We start from the raw sequence: 21,724 nt of genomic DNA, 5'->3' as shown, positions 1-21,724 counted from the left end.
TTTTAGCTACTAAGATTTATCGACAAAGGATACATTTATTTATATGATAATCTTGTGACTTATTCTTGTATGAACTGCTTAAAATATTTCAAATTCTTTACAACTAAACGGATCCTACTGTAACGCATTTATTTTATACTTTATTTTACCAATCACTGATTTGTGTATGACCAAAATAAAATCTTCATGCTATTGTATGTAAATAACTATAATTGGACGCAAAAACTTAACCGTCTGCCAAGTTTTTGCTGGAACCTGGAATCACGGCTGCATATTTGTTTCATTCCACTTAAATGACATAAAGAAGTGATTCAAGCAATATTTGGATGGTTAGTTTATCTAACTTAAAATTCATAGTTTTGAATCTGTCTTCATTGGTACCCAATGTTATATACAGTGTGAATAGACCGCGCCCTTTTGACTTAGTTAGTACTATAAGATTTCCCACTATACCAATATTAAATATTATTGGTATATTGGTATCTTCACCAAGGGTCTAAACAACGAAACCCTCATTCCTTTAAAGATTGAGGAAGCATCCACCATTTCTCCCGAATTTTCGTCGTGATCAACTAAGGCCAGGTGCTTTGCCTACTCGCTTGCCAGCCCGCTCCTACACAAAACTTGAATGAACTTTAATAACCTCTATAATAGGAATTTGTTACTAAACAACGCTAATAGGCGCCCAAATAAACTCATGATTGGACGAAACTGGCTCAATTAATGTTGTCAACACTTCTATAGTATGCATGCTATTCAATAAAGCAACGTTGGTTAGTTTTTAACATATCAAGGGCTGTTTCGGATATATCTAGTCCAAAAAATGTTTATAAAACAGGGTGTCAAATTCCTTGAATCACATAAAAAAATATATAAATTGATATTTGAGAGAAGCAAACTCAATTGAATTCAAAAATACAAATACTTTAATGTAATTTTTGTCATGGCCGTTGGTACTACGCACCTAATATGAACACTCTAAATATGACGAGTTTCAAGTGACTTGTCCCAATTTTTTATAAGTTACTTGCGAAGGTAATCGCTTTTTAGACATGAAGGAATGGTACGTGGTCCAATAACAATTAGATAGAAAAGAATATTGAAAAAATTACACGCTAACATAAGTAACACATCACAGTGAGTAGGGTGGGAAGGGAGAGCAGCGCTCCCCGTGAAAAAAAATAACATTAAAGTTATGCTGCGTTCAATTACCACTAACAAAACGAAAGCCAAATACTAGAAGTCGCCGTTGTACTTCTCAACCTGCGATTAGATGTAAGAGACCTTCTTCTTTAGCTTTTGCAAGTCCACTACTGAAGACCTCCCCTAAAGGTTTAAGACCAGCCTGTTAGAAGCGGCATTAAAGGGCCTAATTTCACAGTAGCTACTCGTTACAATAAAACAATGCAATCGATATATCAAATCGGTGAATCCGAAGCTTTTCAATAAGTGAATGCTCAAATAATTGTGATTTATATGCTTTTTATCTCAAATGTCGGCGTCTTTTATGTGTTCGTAGTTAATAATGAAAATGTTATTATTGATGGTTGTCTTGCGTATCTATGTCATTCATATATTGACACCGCAGCTAAAGAATTGGTTAACCCATGAAATTATGAAAGGAGGAATGAATTGTATGTTCTAATTGAAATAATGTGGTTAAATAAACTTCTACAATATTGCGGTAAATTTATTAATCCTCAACAGTCGATTTTGGAATTAATGACGCTTATGTAATTTTCATTATGATTTATAGTTCGATTCAAGAATAAAAGTGCAGGGGGAAATGTCCCAAACTATATTGTCAACGAATGTAACTTAAATTGAGTTATATAAAATCCAGTTCTGTTTTAGCATCAGCTTATCCCTACTTATACCTGAGAAATTCTTTGTATATTCCTAATTCAAAGTACATTTGAATAATCATTGATTCAAAAACAAAATATTACCAAATAAATAAATTCGACACATTCACACGGCAATCAGTCAAATTATACGCTTGTGTGTTATTACGCGAACACCGGCTGGAGTGTACGAATTGTTACTTTCTATAGTTTCACAGGCTCCCGCGATAGCGACTGCTAATGGTCGTTGATAATTTGTACCACTTTATGTCTAATTAAACAATCGAACACAAAACAGTATATTCCTAGTGCACGCGATCGGTAAGATCAAAGAGTCGAAAGTTGCGTCGCCACGTTATATTAAAAATTCATTCTGGCAAAAATTTGTGGCGAATGATCCCGTTTAATTGGTTTTCTGACACTGATTCCTGTTGCTAATAATCAGTAGCAAAATCCAAATAGAACTCCAAAATACGAAGCGCTGCTTGCCGTAACGCTTGCCAGTGATATTAGATGCTAATTCACATTGCCCAATAATTGCATTGGCCAAATCCCTAAACAAGAACATAGAGTTTACAAATTGCTACTTAGCATATTACATATCACTGGTACCTAGACAGACTGACATAAAAATAACCTACCTAAGAAACGTATAAACGGTAATTTAAAGCTATGTTCTGAGTCATTCACTAAAGCAAACGTTGCCCAACAAGGATGGGTCACTGGTTAACATATTTGGATCTCAGCAACGTGTTAAACGGCGTACAAAAAATGCGTAACTGCTCTGAAAGGCTCGTTTGCGCAACCCTAGTGTGTCGTATTTCTAAGTTTTTCAACAAATTCCCACTTTAGGTAATGTCCAGTTGGTTTGTGTCATTGGTTTAACTTACACGGGATTGGCTATTTGAAAACAGAGACGGGGATCAACTAGCTTGTATGAGATAGGTAATAATTTAAACTGAATTGTAGTATTTTGATCGTCTTAAAATGAGTGGTATAAAATTCAAAATTGAATGGCACCCTGACGTTAGAGAGCTCCTCTCTGACATATATCTCGTATTGACACATAAAATCTGTGATAGTTACTGCCTAGTGAAACTGGTGAAGTTCCTATAAATATTCTCGCCTTTCCTAATTGGCCTTTCCTTAAAAATCAACAACTCACAGTACGTTTACCTGAGTGGATGTAAGTAGGCAATGATTAACTACATGACCCACTACTAATTTGCTTCAAAAAGTCTCTCCTCTCAACCTGTTCTACGCTCAAGAATCTAGATATACGCATGCGCAAAGCCTAAGTGTAATTACAGCCAGCTCATAACTTACTCCAGTAGGGAGTGTTCGGTACCAACTCGGTGATGCAACCAAATTATCCGGTTTTAGTACACTGACGAGCTTCCGACCAGAGCGAGTGTTTACTGGTGTCTTATTTCTCATTTAATTTATATGTTATTTATTAAAAATCGTTTGTGTTTTAATGAAAGTGTTACTAAGGAAACGGCAGTTCCACAATCGGCCCGAATAAATCCACGACCACTCCGTCAGGAGTGTACAACTAATAAGAGAAGAAATACGGATTTGAAGGCTTCAAATCCGAAAAGTAGTTTTAGATAAAAACCTAAAAAAAAATGGGAAAATATCATATTATAAAAAAGCGCAATAAAATCCGAATAATAGTGTTATTTCGATGTCTTACATTAGCGTTAATCTAAAAAATCATTAGGAAATTCTATATTAAAATGAAGCGATAATTTTACGTTAATATTTCATGTCGTAAAGATAAGTTTAGATGAGCTAACTTAGTGAAAATCCAATAAGATTCTTATCATATGTATATTTATTTTATTTCGACTCCATTTACCAATAATAGGCCTGTTGTATGATGTATCCGCAGAGACAGAATTACAAAACCTACGTTACAAATTCTAAAACTTTACAAAATACTATTGGCCGAGATTATTGGCGGTATATAAATCATTTTGAAATTATTTAACAAGTTACGCCTTGGGCGCCGATTGGGTTTCGCTTTTATATGGCCTTCTTCACGTATGTAAATGTCAGGATTTTAGAACTGCTTTTATGACTGTTATTCATCTCTTATCTGTTATTTATTGATCGGAATGTTCAGTTTGTTGAACAATTAAAGTATGATGCAACGCTGGACTGTACCCAGATATTTTAGGTAACAAATCATGGATAAGATTTATTTATTTTATTATTAAAATAATGTAATAGAATATTGTTAAAAAAAGTTTGCGAATTCGTGTACAAGATTAACCTTGCTTTTCGTTTAAATGTTCAATTTAACCAGCTTGTTGCAAAATTTATTTTTAAAAAAAGAAACAAATATTAATAGACCAAATAAACATACTTTTCTAGAAAATTCATTAAGAACATTTACTCTATATTTAAACCGAGCGCAGATCCAACAATGCATTAAATTACATGAATCGCAATGTGAAGATTGCGGACATCCTTATACGTTAACGCAAAACAATAAATCATACAAAGTTTCATCGCGTTGAATATTTATGAGGCTCATTGATCGAACAAAGCCATCGATTATGAATAAATGTTTATGCGTGATTATTGGCTACAACGTTGTGCCGTTACACCTGTTTACTCATCAGAATGGTAGAGATTTACAAATAAATAGCACTAGGTATAATCATTGCGAATAATAATTGTATTAGTAAGTTAGAAACAATTGTCCATAAAGTCCACATTGCGCTGAATTAACTTTTAGGTATAGTCAAAAATATGCATCTTCATAGCAAAGCAAGTAAGTCGGTCCCTTGATGGTAATATCAACTACTCACAAACAGATTACTGATAATTATTCGTCGTCCTGAATTTGATAACAATTTTCATGATTCCAGGAAGGATAAGATTAAGGATCCTTCAGCCAGAACACAAAAGTGCTAGTATACTGTTGCTTGGCGCAAGCAATACATTGAAACCTACTCATACGGATTCTTACATACCGGATATCTATCATCTTGTATAATCTGTAGTTATGATGAATACACGCGATGGAAGTTTTAAAAATATTGTTTATGTGTACAGACGGGACGTCCCTTACAATGTTATACAATCCTATAAATTACTTAAGATGATATCATTGAGTAATTATAAACCTTGTATAAACTCAGAATTTATTGCATTTGTTACAATGAGAATCGTTTCTTCAGTTTAGGTCAAGAAGATAAATTCAAAGAAGCAACACAACGCTTAGTAGCAATTACATCGAAGTTTACAAACAGATAACTACAAGAACACAACTCATACAAACTAGTACTATACATGTTGTGTATGGAATGCCTTCTCTCATCAAATGTTCATACATCTTCTCGAACACCTAATCATTGAAATCTGTCATCTATACTACTAACGCTGAAGCTTATGAGTCATTGTAAATGTATTTCTCTTCCAAGTGCTGATTCATTCCCCATGTACACGTATGCACTCCTTTTAGGGAACACTAATATACCAAGAAATAACTCGACAGCATACCATGCCGTATAAACCATACCTTCAATATTGTGTACTAAAATATAGCCTGTGCATAGGAAGTGTTAGTTTGTTACCTGTATACCCTGGCGGGCAGTCACACTCATAAGTATCCAATGACGTCAGCCGACACGTAGCCCCGTTGAGACAAGGCGCGGAGTCGCACGCAGCTGGCACTCTGATCTCGCATAGTGATGCGCTGTAGCCGAGAGGGCAGTCGCAGGCGAAGGAGGGCGAGCCGCCGCTGGCGCCGGGCCGGACGCGGCACGAGCCGCCGTTCTGGCAACGCGGCGACGACTCGCTGTGGCAAGGGTTCAGGTGCTGGCAGAACTCGCCCGCGTACCTCGATGTGCAGCTGTAACAAAGGAACATTAATTAATACGTGTATAGCGAACTCGTTTATACACTGGAATAATTCCGCAAGAACAACTCGCAAGATAGTTACATCCACGTAGACAATTTAACATCGACATATAATGAGTCCCAGTTTAAAAAAAGATTTATCATCAATACAAAACAGAGTTTTTCATGAAAATCTTCTAACAGCAATAAATATAACCGAAACACCTCCCAAACAGAGATCGATCGATAAACCCTCACGAGTCTAAATAAAAGAAATAACATAATCCCACGATAAATAACAGATACATGATGAGCAGCGCGAAGTAAATCATTGTCCACAAATGATTTATATCCATCTCCATACTGAAAATGGACGTTTAGTTTGACAGCGACAAGATGCATGTACGATCAGCAACAAAAGTCGATGAACAAATACTAATTTACAAAACACCTAAACATTGAAACGGACCACAAATCACTTACCAAAGACGAGTACAGATTAAGGTTATCATTTCAATGTTACAAAAGTCGCTAAACATTTTATAACTTGACAATGCATTAGTTGATGAATCTCATTATTGAATCTATACTTCTATACTATTATATAAAGCTGAAAAGTTTGTTTGTTTGTTTGACCGCGCTAATCTCAGGAACTACCGGATTAGACTGCAAAAATATTTTTGTGTTGGATAACCCTTTGTTAGTGGAGTGCTATAGGCTATATATCATTACGCTATGCCCAATAGGAGCGGAGCAGTAATGAAACATGTTGCAAAAACGGGCAAAATTTATTAGTTTTGAGAGCTTCTGTTGCGTGCGCTGCTTAAACGGTTAAAGTTATGCAAACATGATGTATGACGGGATTGTTCCTCTTAAAAAGTTCTACATAAATATATAATAAAACAAAGTCCCCGCTGCATCTGTCTGCCTGAACGTGTTAAACTCAAAAACTACCCAAAGTATTAAGATGAAATTTGGTATGGGGACAGTTTGAGACCCTGGGAAGAACATAGGCTTACGGGAAAATATATAGCGTGACTTTTATAAGGGAAAACTTTAGCCCGAAAAACTTTATATCGCGGGTGGAGCCGCGGGCAAAAGCTCGTACATCATTAAAAATATGAAAAATAAACTGACGTTTACGTTGAAACTTTCGAGGAGAATCTCCTGTCAGAATAATTTTGAATTTACACATTTGTTTTTAAACCGGCCAGTGCTCTATAAAATAGGATGTTTAAAATGTAATTAACCTATTCCTATTAATGTTATAATATTACTTTCTAATATATTATGATGTTTTGTTCATACTTAAAAATTTATAATTCTGGTTATTAACTTCAATATATACTATTATATAAACCTAAAGGGTTTGTTTCTTTGAATGCGCTAAACTCAGGAACTACTTAACTGATTTTGAAAATATTTCACTAATAGGAAGCTACATTACTCTTAAGCCCTACACGCTACTTTCTATCCAGGGTAAATATAAAGCACGACTTTTATCTTTGAAAAACTTTTTCACGCGGACAGAGTAGCGAGCCAAAGCTAGTATGTTATAAAATAACAATTTAAATAACATCCTGGACTGTTGTATTTATTCGACAATGTTTTGATAGTAAAAAACGCGGTGCGCTGCGCTTCGCGATATTGGTGTCTTGAAGCTTGATAGCTTCAATTTAACGAAGAGGAAAAAAAGCTTGTATATAAAACAAAGAATTTGCTAATTTCAGCCACATTTGTATTTATTACAGATCATAAAAAATTGTCGCTAGTAATGTTTAGCAGTTAATGGTTTGACAGCGTTCAGCTACTTTTGTAGTTCAATTATAACAAGTTGTTTTGTTTTTAAATTAATCAGCAACTTATGGTAAATGATAATGATTAGGAAATATTGGAAACAAATTATGTTCAACGACTTCTGTTGCTGACTGTACTTAAAAAACTGAGAAAAATAATGTTGCGGACGTGATCGCCACCTGCCACGTCTGCAAGATTCATGGAGATCCGTCAGCCTTAGGACTACAATGCGAAGAAAAAACTGATTTTTTAGCTGTCAAAGTTAATTTTGAGTAATAATTTTCAGCTTCATAATTAAGGCTGGATTTTAAAATTAATTATTATTTAATCCAAGGACCACATCCTCTTGATTGTTATTCATAAAGAAAATAATATATGAATCCTATAAATTCATAAGTTAGTTGTACCAAAGTAAGTCCTCGTAACCTATAACCATATACCAAAGGTACACATGAACCAAGAAATTGGATAGAAATCCATAAACCTTGACCTTGATACAATAAAAATAATGATCAAAGTAGAATGAAACATGAAATGCCTATAGTACCTTAATAGAAACACTTTACAACGAATCAGAAGGAAAACTACAGGCAATTAGACATGAGCAATCAAGACAAAATGGATTTAAATGATGTTTATATATGGTTATAAATTATAAACACCAGCAGACAGCCGCGATGGCAACTGGCATCAGCAGAACGCACCAAAACAAGTGTGACAAGGAAAACTGGAAAACCTTTACCATATACGACGCAATTAGTCATTAAGTCATAGTGGTTTGAGTATGTAACTAAACCTGGATTGTAGAGGTTTTAAAATGAGATGTTAGTTTCTCGACGGGCGCTCAATGCTGGTCTATTAAACATTTGGTTGATCCTAAAACTAGATTGGTATCCATTTAGTAGGTTTTCAAACTGTTTATGGTAGTCGCTATTGAGAATATACGATTTCATATTAACAAGCTGTGCGAATGGTCGAGTGGAATGGTGTGATTTCTTTCCTTTTCCTCATTCTTTCCTTTATAGAGAGCAGGTTCGTGGAAAGTGTTTCTAGCCTATAGACTAGAATAACGCAATAATCAGAAACGATGATAATGATCTGCTGGACAACATTCTTATAAAAATGGGCTACCAAAACAAAACCATAAATACTCGAAGAATTTTGTGGCAGCCCTACAAACGTGGCCGGCCCAAATGTTACCCACCTACGTGTATGCAAATGATCCTTTATTAATGAAGTAAATCTCATTTATTACCGCACGCCGATAGCGACACTATAGGTGTCTATGGGAAAATTGTTGCCAGCTCACATATTACCCCGATACAGTGGGAAGGTTTAATCATATTGGTTTCTCTGATTGTAAGTTAATGAGTGTTTCGGTTGGATATCGTATGACGTTTGTTTAGATTTTTATCTGTTATTTTTTTAATAATGTGGTTTTAATTATTTTTATTGTAATTATACGCATGTTAATGTTTATTTGTGATGCGATAAGTGATTATATATTTTTAAATAGAAGAGTACTCTTATCTTTAACATCAGTAATGCGATATTAATTTTGATTTTCACTTCTCTGCATACTACTTAAATTTACATAGAAATATTGATTACAAAGTCTTACAATTATTAGGTGATATTATTAAAATACATTTATATCAACGTAATGTGATGAAATTAATACAAATCATAACAGCTACATAAAATTTTTGGTCCTTCAAGCAGGATGTTAGTTTGCAAAAGATATCAAAAATTAAACAAAATTCAAGACATTTATATAAAATTGCTTAGCAAGCTGTGTGTCGAGATGCATCTATTGTACGCTAACATTAAACTTGAGTCGCGTGTGGGCGGCGCGCTCGCTGCGCCCACGCATCGACCCAGGGTGGATGCACCCGTGCCAATGCGAATGTTCACGTTTTGTTACCTTATTTATGCTTAAACTCTTCCTCGAAGGAACTTTCATATGTATTTCGTGAATATAATGCAATTATATATTCACAGTCTTTTTATAAGATGGAAAAGAAATTAGAAGTTAAATATACAATTACTGATTCGCTCAAATACAATGTTAATTTGGTATAAAATGTAGTGTTCATAAATAAAGAATTAGTAAAGACACGCAAGAACGCGTCTAAAAACAACAGAGCGTCATTCGACGTCGTCTCGATTGTAGACAATAAATCAAGATTAACGTCCCACCATCGCGCACATTCAATGAAATAGAAACGGGCTTAATTGCTTAGAACAATGGCGCCTGCGGGACGCTGCAAAAAGATGACACGGCTACCTACGCCAGAGATTATCTCACAAAATTATAACCGGCAAAATAAGGTTTTTGTGAGAAAAAATATTTTCCAGAAGCTAAATCTTCATTAGAGAACGGTCTATAAATCGTGGCGACTATCGCCGATCTAATTACGACGTTGTTGACATCGCCCTTAACAAGTGTAGGGTTCTAGCAAAACGGAGGAGACCACTAGGACTTGCAGCCTAAACGTCCAACTACCGGGCATGGATTTTTGACTTCTCATCAAGAACTGATCTACAAAGCGCTTATTTCAACATGTCTGACCTATTGGTAAATATAAGACGACTGAATACAAAAGAAATGCTCCTAAATACATATAAATAAAAGGAGTGCTATTCACATTGGCTATCTAATACTAATGACGTTTACTTGAACATTTTGAACCCTTAAACTGGTATAATTACTACATTAAAAGGGATCATAACAAAGTCTTTAGTTATCCTGCAATAAACCGATTACTAAACGATGTTTTAAAAAGCAATCAGTTATCATTACGCGGCCATTATACAAAAATGAGCCGTGATCAAACTCAATGGAAAATGATTAAATAAACTGGTGCAATTAACCTAACTACACACAAACACTGACTTTAGTGACCGTTTATAATCAGGAAGCAGGATGGAACTTGGAAAATGAAAGAGATATTTTGACTCCTTTAAAAAAAATATAGTAAGCTCTTTTTTGTATGGAAGAAGCAATCATATTGAGCAAATACCAAGGCAAATAGTTCGCAGGTCTGGTTGTATAAGCCACGCCTGCATATACGTGCTATGCATAACTGTATCATTGTATACGTACAGCATTCGTCACACTGTGACAGAAGATGTTTCTAAAGATCTTACAGTGGCTAAAAATATAATAAACGTGAAGCAAATATCACTGAACAGACAAATAATGTCCCTATTAAATAGAGTACAATTACTCGCCTGCTTTTTCACAACGCCACATACCAGAGAACCCTAAACAGATAATCAGGTCAGGTTGTAATCGGAACCAGGTACAAAGCCCATCGATGCACTGTACACAGTCGGTCGTGTAGTTAGAAAACGGTTTGATCAGCGAGCAATAATTTACAATGAGGTGACAGGAGACGCCGTGTCGCCGTGTCGCCGAGCGGCTCCGGGCGCTGGCGAACTAAATAAACTATTGCGTGCAACAGGCTGCGATACGATAGGCCCATGACCAACTCTATACTACAATGAGAATTGTTTTATTAGCGAAATCGAGAAGTTTGCTCGACGTACTAAATGAATTTACATATTCACAGGTGCGTTTCATATAAACAATATTTTTTCAAGTCTAGTTTAAATTTAAACTTCTTAGTTTCCATATAAACAGTTATAAATGTATGTCCATTCAAAGTGACCGTTATTAACATAAACTAGACGATTTAAAATTTCATAACATTGTAACAGTACAAGGTAACAATTCCTTCACGAACGGTCATCTACATGCCGACAAGGAGTGCGCGTAATGTTACGACGTCACACGAGAAATATTTGGGGCCGCGCGCCGACAGCGGGCTTCGTGGAAGCGCGCGTGGCACGGTGCAAGTTGGATGCGTCTGAGTTAGTACGCGGATGTGACCTGTCTAGTGTCTAGGCTTAGATGAAATAGCTGGAATGAAACATTAAAATTATTCGTCTTAGATTTCATAGAATTTTGATAACATTTCATTACAGGTGCAATATGACAAGTATGGTCATTTCATAATTTCAGAGTCCACGCAATTTTCAACACAATGAGATTAATAGATGTTTATTACTGACGCTTTGTGACTATATCTTTATTAGATATTCAAGTTGGCGATGGTGATATTTAACATCAAATCAAACTGTTTTACATTGCAGTCGATAAATTATAGCTCTACAAAGTTACAATTTGGACTACTTTATAAAACTTACGATAGATTTCACTTTACCAACAACACGTTCAGAATGCTAATACAATAGGAAAAAATCTTAAATATGAACCTCAAATCCCACACACTCACATCAGTTAATCACCGTGCACAAACGGCGAATTTTCCAAAACCGATGCACATTAAAATTCCGTTCCCAAGCCACTCGGCCGCACACTCACAGTTACTTGGTGAAAAAGTGTTATACACCTTGTTTTTTGGTCCCGAGAAAAGCCTAGTTTGTCATTAAGGCAAACTCGAACAGGCCAGTTGCTCGGCCCTTAAGGGGCGGCAGATAAAAATTCAATGTACTTGTTTGCGAGATTGATGGACCGATACCGGAGATACTGTTGATGGCTTTCCGTCTGTGATATGATTACGCTTGTTACTTTGTTGAATAGACGCTGTTGGAAATGTAGGAGCTGTACGATCTCATTGAAGAATGTTACTACACGGCAGTACTTGAGAAATCCCGGTTTGGTTTATAATAATGTGACCAGGCGACTACGGGAGCTCTGGCGGCGTCGCTGACTATCTGTCAGTACTAAGTAGACACGAAAATGTAAATAAATCAATTTTCATTTATTGAATAGTTTAAACCACGTAAGAGATACAAAGACTACTCGATAATTAAAGTGAAGAACAAATAATACTGGCAATAAATCGCAGGTGATCATAAACGAAGCACGGTAGCGGCCGTAGCTCATGCGCGGGCGCAGCTTACCTCGTGCGCAATAAATTTGTCTTCTTTTCTTCCCTTTGCGACTACTCTTTGTATGCAAATGTATGATGTCTCATTTGTTTTGTTTTTTTTATTCCTACAGATTCTATAACGTCATGAATGTTTGTTATTTCAGTCTGTGGTTAGAGAGGTTAAAAAAAAATATGATCTTATGATTTTTATTATTTTTAAGTTAATGGTAATTTTTCTGTATTTTCTAATTACAATACTTAACCCAGCATACAAATCTTAGAGCTACAAAATAAATACATAACACCTATTTTTATTTCCTTTTCACTAAACGACGCATCGCCAAATGGAAACTCCGCAAACCGTCCAAAACAAAAACCCATATAAAAATCACCACACAATCGATGTCGCTGGTCGTAAGACCGTTGTACCGATACCCCGGCTTTCTTATTACGTCAATTACGAGGGTCGTGGGCTCCTTATCTGCCGGTGTCTCGGCCACTATCGACAAGATTTACACCGAGCGGGAGGTCCGGCTCGAAGGACCCACGATAGCCGCCTAGCTCTTCGGATTCTTTTTCGCCTATCGATTTATGAGTAGGCAATAGTTGCGAATTGGATATTTTTGACTTGTAAGACTTCTACATCATTGTGGAAGCGCGTAATACATAATAATACTATTAAAACAATTCATTCTGTTCACAACTGACAGATCTGTTACATTTACATAAAATGCGCGACGAAAATAAAAGGCGTAAAATAATAGCAAAAATATATTGATGTAATAAGTCTACGATTCACGTTATTAATGATAATTAAAAGGATACATTAGATTTAAGTCCCATAAAAATGTAATATAAAATCCATTTGTATTATATTTACCACTATCTTTAGTCATAAAGGTTAACTTCTCATTTGCATTTCCGATACATAAAGGCTCTACACGTACCGGTCGGAAAATTATCCAGACATACTAGACCTGAATCCGTCTAGATTTGTGTCTAGTCCAGTCTAAATTCAGGTACATGTCGGTCGGTGATTGGAGTGAGCGGCGCGGGCGCAGGCGGACGCAATTTGCCGTGGGCGTGGTCTGCGGTAGCCCGGGAGGGGACTGACGCGTGTGCTATGGTTGTCAGCGATATGCCGGAAATATCCGGGATTTTTATTGACTCACCGTGATGACTTGCCGATTGTTTCGCATCGTTTAGACGGTGACAATAATCTCAAATGGTCTTTTAAATAAACTTGTAATGGTAATGTTATTCACACAAAGGCGGTACGCGAAAAGTATTTATCGAATTTCATCTAACGACCAGGTCGTTGACCTCCATAAAACTGTGGTTCCTATGAATAAATCATACACAAACATTGATTATGACGGCAGATGAGGATATGTACAGCCTATCTGTCTGATGTTAAACGGCATATACATCTGAAATGCCCATAACTCCAAATGAATAAATACAAGCCACTCCACTGCACTTATACCATTAGTCTTTAAAGCTCAATGCCTAGTAACTTACCAGTAGGGACAGTAGTAACAATACACACACTGCTACTTTACAGAGATACATAAAACTCAGCTTATATGAGAAATCTACTAGTTCATGAGAAACACAACACAGTTCCTAACTAAACAAACAAAAGTTTGTATACAAAACTACTAATTCTTAATAAATACAATGAGGCTAAACATTTCCCTGGCTCAACATCACAAAGTCCTATGTAAATTTTTATTAATATTGAAAATGACTTAAAAAATAATCATATTGGTAAAAATTAGAAAAGACAATCAATAGTTCCCCTTTAATTTATCTTTCCAGATTATTAGAAGTGTATACTAAGTAAGAAAACATGTGATATATATAATTCAATTTGTGCAAAAAATATCATACAAAAAATAAAATAAATAGAACGTTACAATAGTGACAACCCTATGGCACACATCACGGCTAATACTTGCACCTTTTTTCCACAATAGACCACACGAGAAGCTATCTATTTGCGATTATAATTGTAATGGCAGAGTTTATAGCGTCTTGCGATCTAACGTCGGATTCCATGACTCATGATTTGTTGATGCAAGAATAAAACTACAACTTAAACGTTTGTAATACGTGGGTATTATTTTTTTATGAGAGCAAATGATGAGAGCAAGTTGCTCGCTTGACCATGAAGAGAACGTCGAATCGAATGCACGGCATTGCGCTCGTCAAACATATTAGATGTTTAATGAATTAATGGTTATCATTTACATTGATTACAATGTCGTTCATGTCGGGACAAAGCAAGATTTGCGAACTGCTGCCGCTACAGAAATAAAAAATGCAGTATTTCCCAAAAAAAATGCTTAAACTCGCCCATGGTCATATACTTACTAAAACTACAATTAAATTAAAGAGACATATTAAAAACAGTAAATTAGATACTAGAATGAATTTCCTCGCAATTTACACAAATGAACTCCACACAAATATCTTCCAAATGAAAAAACAACTATTCCAGTCAGTCCTTCACTTATCTATCAATATCACAATCTAATCAATGTTTATATGAGAAGGACAGATCTAAATAAACCTAACAATTCCATTCCAAGTCTAATCTAAATATACAGACAGCAAAAACGACTATAACCCTGGGGCTTATCAATAAAATACATCGCATCGTTAATAAATACATAAAGGCGATTATTTACGTACATAAGGTTGAAATGGCGCGACTGCAAGGACTCTAGCCCGAGGACATAACGCTATGAACGGTATCGGTAGGGACAGAGGATAAAGGCGTGAGTAGATTATAGCGATTTTTGTCGATAGCACAACGGACTAAGTCATTTAGCACCTACCAAGTAATATTGATTTTTGTTGAGATACAGATTTGCAGAAATTTCTCTTAAGGGATTACGAGCAAAATTATACTTCACTTTGCACCGATAAAAATTATCGCTCAATTCTCGTACGATTTCAAGAACGTTCCAATGATTTAGATGTCACACCAAAAACGCCTTGTATTCGTTACAATACCCTAATCATCGCCATAAGTAAACCGGACAAGTATCAAGACGTGGAAATCATAATAACCAGCGTACAAAGATCTCATGGAAATTCCACGCGCACGTCCATAAGGTCGTAACTCAACGATGACGCGAGTCCAAACTGTGTCCATTTAAAAAATAAATAATGCACAATACATATCCGCCAGTGTGCGGGGCGCACGCGTCCGTTCCCACGCGCACGCACACGCACGCACACGCGCGCGCCGCTGTGTGCGTGAAGCGCGCGCAGCCTGCCCGCACAGAGATTTATCTCAAGCTTTGCGCTGTGGACACTATCTTTACAACCTTTAATGCGGGGTATGGAGATCGGGTTTTGTGTCCGTTTTACTATTGGAATTATAAACGTTAGTTTAAAACTGGGACGAATTCACACTAATGATCATTGCGTGGAGTGAATGAACAAGACATTTATACCTATTGTGTACTAATGGAAGGACACAGTAATAAGAATGTCAAGAATGGACGATGTCCTCGCATCATAATATCATACATATTATGCTCGTAGAATTCTAACACCGTATATTGATGTATAGACAGTCGACGCCCAGGTTTCATTATGTACTCGTATGTTTTACATCGCGAATTAGCTCTACAGTGACTCTGAAATAGCAGCTTACAAAAACGGTTTCGCATAACTTTAACGATTAATCAAAATCGTCAGATTAACGTTAAAGTTGTCGTGTTTATTTTTAGAATTAATCGGTGATCAATGATGCGCGGGGCGGCGAGCGGGGTGCGGGGGCCGGCGACCAGTCGGCACAAGGACGCCTACCACCGCGGCTACCTGCGCACGGCACATGGTCTCGCGGACCACGCATCTGCTTCACACCTAACGGATCTTCGCTTACCCTTTACCTTCTCATTGGTTATTATTTATTGCTCGACATTCAACTTTTATCAATTGATTTATTCTGTGGTTGCAAATGTTTTACTTTAAAAAAAACTCTATTAATTTTATTAATTTCTTGTAACAGATAAACAACGTGTTCCACACGTCCGTTTGAATTAAATTAGGAAAGATTAAATAACACGTTACGAGATATATTATATACACGATATATATTAATTTCTAATTTGTCACAGATATAAACGGAAAAACTTGATAAAGGTATAAAAACTGAAACCAATTTGTGTTGCTATGGTGGAAAAGACCTAAATTATTTTATTTTACAAAATATCAAGGTGTCATAGAACGGCTTAGTATAATCCAAGAATTAATATTTAAAAAAAATAAGTGACTTATTGCATAAATATAAATAAATCAAGCAAAAAAGGACCTTGTCTTAAATTGATAATATTCACAATACAATCCTTACGGAACCTCGTGTATATTTAATTTAACATATTTAAAAATGTTTAGCGACCCCTCCGATAGCACGAAATGAATGTATGAGTGAATGAAATCTGTCCCTCAGGTGATGTCACAAACGTTACTGCAAGGTGATATGTCAAAGTAATCAGGGGGACACATTGAACTATTGTGTGTGAAGGGCGTTTGCGTGGATCAAAAGGTGCATTTGTAAAAATCAATACACGTTTATGTTCGGTTGCTGGGTGCCTATTGTGATATCGCAGCTTGTACTTGAGTAGTAGTAGTAGTATGTAGTTCTTTATTCTACATCCAAGGTCTAATTGATTATTTTTCTCTTTCTATATTCCTTCTCCTTAGGAGTCAATAGTGCTATTCCTTTTGTAGTATAGACATTATTTTTCTCTTTCCCTATTCCTCATCCTTAAGGTTCTGCAAAGATATTCTCTTTGTATAAACGAAATCTGGTGGTCATTTCTTACCATCAGATGGCCTAATACCTTCCCGTTAATATGAATTATCAGAATCACTCTCCCGCTGAATTTTGAACGCAAACATTACATCTACCAGTAGAACTTAACTACTTCCTCAACTACTAATTGAAGTGAAAGAGCTAACAGCTAGTCTAGATCTAACATTTAATGTCTAATTGCGAAGTGATTAAAGCGAACCATAATTTGTCGGCTCATAATGAGATGGAATCAAATACGAGGAAATAAGAGTTCCGTTAGACAGAAAAGTAAAATGTCTATTGCATAGAATTATTAAAACTCTGCATTATAGAAACTAGATCTGGAAGTTTCTAGAAGCTTTAATACTGATAACAGTATGATATACATAATGTATTTATAATAGCATAATTAGCATGTCTTATGCAATTATGTATTTATTACCGACATTGCAAGTGGTAGGATATAATTTATATCCACCCGCATAGCGGCCACCGTACACTAGAGTTAAAATCCGCTGTAGTAGTGCACGTAAATGTGTTGCGATCCGGGATCAGCCTGTGTATATCTGGTTCCAATAGACCGGCATAATTGTGTTTACTGTCATATCAAAACGTTCCTGTATAAGCTAGGTCCGTTATGTTTCGACATAAAACCGTATAGTTCAATTAGTTTATATAAAGCTCACATCGCAAGAGAAACAACTCACGGTCTTCTAAGAAAATAGTCATTGTTTACACAAAGAGACGGATCAAATTATCTTTACACCACATGGTGGTAGGTCTCCCATGCGAGTCCGTCTAATCACAACAGTTTTATTAATTTCTGCTTATGTAAAAGTTTAAACTACATTATAGCCAGTCAATTACTTTATTTTAAAAGCCAAACCGCCTCGTTGGCGTAGTTGTATTGCGTGCGCGGGATACAGTCGCTATGAGGTCTCAGGTTCGAATCCCGGGTTGGACAGGTTAGGTTTTCCTTCTCAGTAACAGTGAGACGACTGGAATTAGGGGGCGAGCCTGGCCGTATCGGGCATCACATCATGTGACAGAACATAAATACAAGTTTTTACTTAGTTTAGGAAGCAGAACTGCACAGTTTTGTAACCAATTTTGTGTCTAATAAATAAATTATTATTATTGTTTATAAACGACTAAATTGGAGGGGCTTATTTGCATCCCTTCCTTCCTCCTCAGGGTTAAACGCTTTTGTTAAAAGGTATACCTATATCTGATGAGTGCAATATTGTAATTTTTTATTCAATATTCTGGATGTTTCTATTGTTTATGGACAGTGGCATCAGGCAAGCGACCGGTTATTTCATTCAGTTGTAACTAAAAAAAACAAAGAAAAATATGTATGGCGGTCATTGTTCGCAACACCACATCCAGTCATAATTTATTATTACGTGAAACTAGTTTTCGGACCATGTCCGTTAGACATTACGAGATTTAAAATAAATTCGTGTGAATTGTATTTTTGTTTACCAGATGTTGCACATATTTATTTACGTTTATAATGGTTGGTCTAGAAAAATCAACGAGACTAATGGCAGTACGACTGCCGCCATGTTTCCGGGCCATCTAGAAATATATAATAACTGTCGTCAAAATCCTTTTTAAGCATATTAATTGCTATGGATTTATTTATTGTCCCATTCCGAATTCTTATTATTATTTACAACGGTTGTAATATTCTCTCATCAATTTGTTTATAGATGATAATAATTATTAATATATCTTGTTTATAGATTACAGTAATGATTTACATATCTTGTTTATTTATTAAATCTGCTATAAATTTTACCACAAACCCGTCAAATGTTAATACGACAAAAATCAACAGAGAATAGACAAAGTCCGTTACCAAATATTGACGCCGGAACAAACAACCGCGCGTTTACTTTGGAAAAATTAACGAGACATAAAAGTCTGGATGAACAATGTGCATTCACCCCCTCCATTGTGGAAGGGGCTCTTGGAATCCAGCCGGAGTCGGGTTACGTCACACGTGCAGGCTTGCGTCTTTGTAGGTAGCGTCGCGATATTACGATGCTTCGATATATCGAAGTTATCGATGTGAAAACATTGTTAAATTGAAATGTGGTACTTTTCGGTTACCTTTTACGGCTACTATTCCTACTGCTGGGCGACGACTGTTCTATTAAAGGATGTGTGGACTGTTCAATTGCAAAGCCCTCCAAAGCTAGTGTTTGTATCCTTCAAAAATCTTTTCCATTGAAATAAAACTTGGCATGACTTTAAGTCCGTCTGTACTTATACCTTGTGTAGGGTATAAAAAAAATATATATTATTTTCTCCCGACGTTTCAAAAACTTGACTGCTGGACTGGGGTGTTACTCGTTCAAAAAGTCAAAGTTACAATATTTATCTACATTTAGAATAGTATAATTATAAATAGTTTTAAATGTCTAACATTCGCATAACCATAAAAAAACATTATCTTTCCACTCTCAGGCGAAAGCTAACGTATGTCAAAAGACCTTAGCAATAAAATATTCAGTAATCGAGTCATAATATTTTACAATCTGACAGAGATCCACTACAGTAACTTCTCAAAATGCCTTCTAAACGTCAAAATGGACATAAATATTCAATTTCACGTACACATTACCGTTCAAAGTACATCTGCCATCATACCAGTTTCTATAAGTTATCTCACATTCAAGTTACTTGGTATTGATTGAATATTCCATTTTAATAACAGTTCCAAACATAAAAAGCGGCGATAGCCTAGTTGGGTGTGGAACGGACTGCCAAGACGAATGTCCGCAGGTTCAAATCCCAAGGGCACTCACCTCTGACTTTTCTAAAATCATGTGTGTATTGTTTGTGATTTTATCTTTCGCTTTAACAGTGAAGGAAAACATCGTGAGGAAACCTGCACATCTGAGAAGGTCTCTTAGGAATTTCGAGGGTGTGTGAAGTCTACCAATCCGCACTAGGCCAGCGTGGTGGACTAAGGCCTAATCCCTCTCTGTAGTAGAGGAGGCCCGTGCTCAGCAGTGGGCAAGTATATTATACAGGGCTGATATTATTATTATTATACCAAATATAAATATATTTTTATTATCGCTTATATCAGGGTGTCAAGAGTTTTCAATTGTACAATTTTCGTCCTTAGATATAAAAAGAATTGGTTCTATACTTAAAACCTTCTTTTATACGTGCACGGCACGATAGATTACCCCTCGGCAGTCGCCACAATTATGCCGGCCTGATGCAACCGGATAACGGCTGATCCCGCGACACTTACGTGGGGCACTATAGCGAGTTTTAATACCTTGTAACTACAACGATATAAAGATAAAAATGAGGTTTAAATTTAAAATTTAAGATAGAAAATCTTTAAACCTCTGAACAGTTTCTAACAAAGTAAAGTCTGTCTACTGGAAGTGTCTCCTCACCGCTTGAATGAACTAATTTGATTAGAATACACAGCTAATCAAAATATCAAATTAAGTTAAAGATCAACTTACGGCGCATTACCGTCTGCAGAGTTGCTAACGAGGCTCTAAATATATATCAACTAAAATGCGCTTTACGAACGTAGACTTTTGTAATAGGTGGCTTATTACTTATTTACAATAGAACATGTTAAACATTCTAGAACATAGTGACTTCTTCGAGTAACCTAATTAAATTCTTATGTTTACGCGAATGTTAGGCATTGAAATAAAATATGTGGCGGACTGTGACCATAAAGACTGCAAAGTCTTCGAAATGTCAGGAGAAAATAATATAAATAACCACAATAAAATCTGTAAATAGTTTTATTCTAATAATTTTATCTGTTCCGGACTTCTTTATGATACCTAATTCAGCAGACTAAATAATAAATACTACACCTTTTTTGCGTAAAATATCCCAAAGAAAACATTAATCAGAGATAACTTAACATTTTTTATTCCTGTAATGTTTTTATCTGAAATCTGAAGCATAATAACGTGATTGTCGAGGGCCCAACGATCCCATCACTACAAACACCCCGCACAGTTTGGCGCAAACCATGCCTGTAATGATATTACTGCACATCTCATTTAACAGACAGACGCGGTGGGTCCCACGCGAGATAACATCTGAAATAACACTCGATACCATCGCGATATTGATCCGATCTATGCGATGGAAGCTTTACGTCACCTTATGGATTTCTGGTGATTTTTCGATCTTAGTAGATTAAAAAGTTAAATATCTAAATGGATGAAAATAAATTAATAAATATACTTAATATGAGTCAAAATTTGCTACAATTATATTAATCGCGTAAGATAACGATAAAATATTCCGATGGTCTTGTATCAAAACACACGATCGGCATAAATTTAAATGTATATATAAGCTGCGATTCACTCGGAAGATTAACGCATTTGGCTTTTTTCACCAGCATTTTACGAACATTTTTAAGAGGCCGCGCATGTAAGCAATTACCGCTGAGTCAATAGGACGCGAGCATTTGATCGTGATAATGGTGTGACAAACGCACGGACTCGCGCCGC

General features: G+C 36.0%; 1 protein-coding gene across 4 annotated transcripts in view; it reads right to left on the bottom strand.

The window, feature by feature from the left end:
* LOC115443316 (neurogenic locus Notch protein) overlaps window positions 1-21,724 on the bottom strand; it is a 150,670-nt gene that overhangs the window by 54,798 nt on the left and 74,148 nt on the right. For 2 of the 4 annotated variants that reach the window (XM_037444299.1, XM_037444300.1), the window contains exons 1-2: window positions 5,800-5,876; window positions 5,432-5,709 (exon numbers count right to left, since the gene is read on the bottom strand). In XM_037444299.1, the coding sequence (XP_037300196.1) occupies window positions 5,432-5,709; window positions 5,800-5,861 (340 nt within the window). In that variant the 5' untranslated portion in view covers window positions 5,862-5,876. Of the gene's footprint in view, window positions 1-5,431; window positions 5,710-5,799; window positions 5,877-21,724 lie in introns of those variants that run through there. The other 2 variants (XM_037444301.1, XM_037444302.1) reach the window with 1 other exon arrangement.

Source organism: Manduca sexta, chromosome 28 (genome assembly GCF_014839805.1).
Source record: "Manduca sexta isolate Smith_Timp_Sample1 chromosome 28, JHU_Msex_v1.0, whole genome shotgun sequence".
Lineage (NCBI taxonomy): Eukaryota > Metazoa > Arthropoda > Insecta > Lepidoptera > Sphingidae > Manduca > Manduca sexta.
This window is presented reverse-complemented; position numbering and strand designations above follow the sequence as displayed.